The sequence below is a fragment of the Drosophila kikkawai genome, unplaced genomic scaffold (genome assembly GCF_030179895.1).
Source record: "Drosophila kikkawai strain 14028-0561.14 unplaced genomic scaffold, DkikHiC1v2 scaffold_222, whole genome shotgun sequence".
NCBI classification, from domain to species: Eukaryota; Metazoa; Arthropoda; class Insecta; order Diptera; family Drosophilidae; genus Drosophila; species Drosophila kikkawai.
In genome coordinates this window covers 142-5,217 of record NW_027222561.1, presented here as the reverse complement: position 1 = coordinate 5,217, position 5,076 = coordinate 142, and the positions used below count along the sequence as shown (strand labels likewise).

The 5,076-nt window shown below is 46.2% G+C and overlaps 1 protein-coding gene across 1 annotated transcript; it reads right to left on the bottom strand.

The window, feature by feature from the left end:
- Window positions 1–384: 384 nt before the first annotated feature.
- LOC121502624 (uncharacterized) lies at window positions 385–2,937 on the bottom strand. The gene is made up of 4 exons (XM_041776321.1): window positions 1,794–2,937; window positions 1,048–1,676; window positions 646–989; window positions 385–487 (listed from the first exon to the last, which is right to left on the bottom strand). Exons 1-4 carry the CDS (start codon window positions 2,935–2,937, stop codon window positions 385–387), a joined length of 2,220 nt encoding a protein of 739 aa, XP_041632255.1.
- Between the last annotated feature and the right edge of the window lie 2,139 nt (window positions 2,938–5,076).

Below are 5,076 nucleotides of genomic sequence, written 5' to 3'. Positions count from 1 at the left end.
GAATTGTATTAGTAGAATTATCAAGAGACCAAATAGCTCCTGGGATGTTAAAATCACCAAGAACTACAAAATGGTCCCTGTATAGTTGTGTCCCCTTGTATGTATGTAACTAACAAGAGGTCATTGTAGGAGGGGTTCCCAGGCAAGAGCAAACAAAGGTCGGGATAATTTCCAACGTTATAATTATTATTATTCACTGCCTTACTTTAAACGATATGTATATGTATGTACAGATGGGTGTGTATTCGCAATAGATAAGACGTCAGACCGGCGTCGTGCGTTCAGCGGCGTTTGCAAAATCAGACTGACTTTTCCCCTCTCTTCAATTTTCTTCTTCCCGCATCGTATGCACTGTCCGGAGACGAGCGAGCGATCGGCTGACCGTCACTCTCCCGCACAGTGGGACACGCAGCAAAACTGGCCGCCCGCCACTGCTAGACCTCTCCGCGTGTCCAGTCCATTCTTGGAGTAGTAGGCGGGGCAGAATCTAGAATGGAGAAACGAGACAAGTGTGCGCAAGAAATAATTCATTATGATTGAGGTGTACATGAGAGCGCTTAAGAACGGATTGGCAGTGTACACAGCTTCGATACTGATCGTTTTAATTGGCCTTGTTTGGTTTTAAGCGTTACCACACGGACTTACGCATCCGTCCCTGGGTGTAACTCGACGACCCGTCCTAACAGCCATTGTGACGGCGGAAATCGGTCATCCTTGATGATGACAAAGTCGTTCAGCTGCAAACCTTCAGCCTCATGACACCACTTCGGTCTCTGCTGCAGATGAGCTAGCCAGTTTCGACTCCAAGCCTTCCAGAAATGGCGGATCATTAACTGCTGGCTAAGAAACTGCTCTGCGAAGGACTTGGACTGCGGTCTATACTCCGGAGGCGCCAACATGAAGTCTCCAATTCGAAAATGAGCCGGCGTGAGCACCTCTAGATCGTCAGCATCGGCTGTGAGAGGGCACAGCGGGCGCGAGGCATGCTTCTATGCGTATGAGCACCGTAGATAACTCCTCATAGGTAAGCCGTCGATCGGCAATGACCCTCTTAAGGTAATGCTTCACCGACTTCACATTGGCCTCCCACAGCCCGCCAAAGTTGGGCGATTGAGGTGGATTAAAATGCCAAGTGGCACGCTGCGCAGCGAGCTTTGGGGCTATGAGCTTCTCGTAATCCTCCTGCAGCCTTCCGAATAATGCCTTCATTAGATTATCCGCGCCGATATAGTTTGTTCCGTTGTCACTGTATAAATGTTGAACCATCCCTCGTCGCCCGGTGAACCGGTCAAGAGCCAGTAAGAAATGCTCCGTGGTGAGACCCGTCACCGCCTCCAAGTGTACAGCCTTCGTCGCAAGACAAATAAAAACGGCGATGTATCCCTTGTAGAAGCTTGTTCCTCTCAAGCGCGCTGCCTTCAGCTCTATAGCGCCTGTGTAGTCAACTCCCGTCGCCAGGAACGGTCGGTTAAGGGGGTTGACCCTGTGTAGCGGCAGGTCTCCCATGAGCTGAGTCGAGGTGGTTGGCCGGGTGCGAAAGCACCTCACGCACTTCCGTAGCACCCTTCGAACTGCTTGTCTCCCTGTCAGTATCCAGAACCGCTGGCGAGCGTGGAACAAGGTCAGCTGCGCACCTCCGTGCAGAGTCAAAGCATGCCAATACCGTATTACTAGCTCTGTAAAAATATGAGAACTTGGTAGAATTATCGGATGCCGACTTTCGTATGGTAGCCCCGAATGGCGCAATTGCCCCCTCACTGGTAAGATTCCCTCCACAACGGTCGGTGACAAACTCTGAAGTTTGCTTCTGGAGGGCAGCCGTTTAGAATTCCTCAATGTGGCCAGCTCAGATGCGAAGGACTCCCTTTGAACGATGCGCACGGTGACGAGTAAAGCATAGTCGAGCTCCTCAATGATTAGGGGTCCGGTACACCTCTCTCCTTTGCTAATAGCATTGCTTTTGAACGGAATTATAAATGCTGTGACTCTCACAGCCTGGCTGAAACTGGAAAACCTCTCAACCAACGATGGTTGCAGAGCTGCAAGATGAAGGCGTACCTTGTCTGCCTTTGCCTCCAGCGCGGCATCGTTTATGTCGACCTGCCCGATCTCCGTCGAAGGCCAGTCACCTGTCCTGCGTGTAAGCCACTCCGGACCTCGCCACCACAAATCAAAGTCCTTCAGCTCGCTCGGAGGAAGCCCTCTTGTCGCACAGTCCGCTGGATTCTCGCTAGTACTTACATGTCTCCATTGCGATGGCGACGAGTGGTCCAAAATGAAGACCCTGTTGGCGACAAACATCTTCCTTCTATTTACGTCCCCGTGCAGCCAATGAAGAAGAATCGTGGCATCCGTCCAATAAAAGGTCTGGATGGGAAGGTCATTTAGCCATCTAGCCCTTGTAAGCCATTTCACCAACTTGACGGATAGCACTGCACCACTCAGCTCCGTTCTTGGTATGGTTAGGGGTTTAGTAGGGGTAATCTTTGATTTTGCGGCCAACAGCGAGGCGTAGAACGTTTCATCTCCGTGCTCGAGCCTTAGATAAGTAGTAGCTGCATAGGATGTGGAAGACCCGTCACAAAACGCGTGAAGCTGAGCTGATACTATGGATCCTGGAGAATAGTGAATCCACTGCTGTATGCTCAGACCGTCGATCCCCAGCAAGCCGTCCCGAAATGCTTGCAACCGTTCCGCTAGAACCTTAGGAACCTCATCGTCCCAATCTAGAGCCGTCCTAGCGCCGTTGTCCTGCATTTTCTTATCCATGGTTACCTCCTTCAATATTAACTTTCCCGAGATGATGACTGGGGCGATGAGACCTAGTGGGTCGAACAGCCTCGCTATGCTCGACAGGATCGTCCTTTTGGTGAAACTAGGTGGTATCTCAAAATTGACCTGAAATTTGAAGCAGTCCTTATTGGGGAGCCAATACATTCCTAACGCCTTGATAGGATCCGCAGTGTTCCAATTCAGAGATGCACGACTCTCATTATCATCCCAGGGTAGGCCACTGAGGCCGAAAAGTAAAAAGTTCATTTGTACACATTCAATACGGTTAATATAAATTCCGAATTGAGGACTCCAGACGCATGAACCATACTCCAATATAGTGCGCACTAACGAAGTAAAAGGGTCTTCGTTATATAAGGGGAATCGAATTCTTTCGACCAAAACCGAGCATGCTTCTGGCTTTATTAACCATGCACGAAATATGTTCAGAGAACGAAAGTTTAGGGTCTAAGCGAATACCCAAATCGTCAACAAGAGTTATTCTTTCCAGAGCGCAATTATTAAGCGTATAAGTGGCAAACTGGGGAGTGTCACGTGAAAATGTCATTAGCTTGCATTTGGAGCTATTGAGATGTAATAAATTAGCAAGACACCATGCTTGAAAGTTATTAAGATCCGATTTCAGGTCTGATTAGCAAGAGCTGTCCTTATACTGCAAGCATAGTTAACGTCATCATAAACAAAGTAAATATCAGCGGGCCGAGGTGGCTACCTTGTGGGACCCCAGAAATGACTCTGAGGAATTTGGAGAGGAATGATAAATGATTCCTATCAAATAAGGGGAAATTCTAAGGTTTCTAAAGATAAGGAAAACAATTTCAGAAGGGGATTGCAGAGAGCTCCAGCACAATACCTGAGCACGCAGCCGGGTATTGCATCGGGACCCGGTGAATAAACTGGTTTCACACGATGAAGATCCGAACTAAGGGAGCTTTCGTTTAAAATAGGACTGCAAATTATACAAAGAATATATTTATTTGGTTTTAATAAAATTTCAAAAACATTAAACAAAACATTTAAATCGTATAAAAAATATATTATATATCTTTTATAATATAACGAATAGTATAAGAATAACAATTATTGCAAGACGTTGATGCACTATGTACAGTACATATCAAGTGGAACTTGCGACACCAAGCACGTGCTTGTTCTGTTAGCAATTAGTAGGCGCGAAGGAAATAAATAAAAAAGAATGCGAGGAAAGCTACTACTGGCGTACTGCCGGATTGGTTGCTTGCATGCTTACTAAGTTGAAATTTTTAGTTTTGGGAGGCTATCAACATTAGATATTATGGTGTACAAATCATTAAAATATGCACAGAGGACTCTAAAGGGTTCATGCAATTCAAAGGATGTTTTGTAGCGGGGCAAAACTAATGGTAGAAAGGATCTAGTGTTTCTTATTGGTGCGTGAAAATATAGCTGACCGAGCAAGTCAGTACTTTCCACGTCACCACGGATTAAGTTGTATAAGAATGTAATACCTAGCATGGTTCTACGATTAGATAAAGAGGGTAAGTTAATTAGTAAGAGTCTACTAGAGTAAGACGGTAACCTCTGGTTTGCATCCCAGTTTAAACCGCGTAAAGCGAAAAGTAAGAAGTTCTTTTGAACCGATTCTATGCGTTTACTGTGGACGCCATACTGAGGGCTCCAAACGCAGGATCCGTATTCTAAGATAGGACGAATAAGTGAAATATTTAAAGATTTTGTAACATAGGGGTCATTGAATTCCTTCGACCACCGTTTAATGAAACCAAGCACAGCCCTGGATTTATTCATCATGCACGAAATATGATCGATAAAGTCGAGTTTAGGATCCAGACGGACACCTAAATCATCAACAATATAAATTTTTTCCACAGAGCAGCAATTTAGCGTATAAGTTGTAGGCTTAGGAACGACACGGCAGAATGTCATTAGCTTGCATTTAGAGCCATTCAAGTTTAATAAGTTCACGCGGCACCAAGTTTGAAAATTGTTTAGATCTGTCTGTAAGTCTGATTGGCAAGTAGCATCGTCATCAGCGTACATAAGTACTCTGGAGTTGGTCAAAACTTCGGGCAGATCGTTGATAAATAATGTAAACAATAGGGGACCCAAGTGACTGCCTTGCGGGACGCCAGATGTAACCCTAAGAACATTAGGTTAGGTTAGGTTAGACCGGACGGCCCTCGAGGGGCCCACACATAGGCCAATATGGCCCATAGCTATCCGGGGAAACTCCTGGATGGACCTAGAGACTATTTATGCGGGTTTCGAGATCCTTGAATATCAAGG

What these genes read in the sequence shown, in the direction of transcription:
- LOC121502624 (XM_041776321.1), bottom strand. Translation starts at nt 2,937, where the DNA reads ATGTATTGGCTCCCCAATAAGGACTGCTTCAAATTTCAGGTCAATTTT. An exon ending in CTCCAGAAGCAAACTTCAGA is followed by an intron (nt 1,677 to 1,793) that starts GTTTGTCACCGA and finishes ATATTTTTACAG; the next exon opens with AGCTAGTAATACGGTATTGG. An exon ending in TGAAGCATTACCTTAAGAGG is followed by an intron (nt 990 to 1,047) that starts GTCATTGCCGAT and finishes TCATACGCATAG; the next exon opens with AAGCATGCCTCGCGCCCGCT.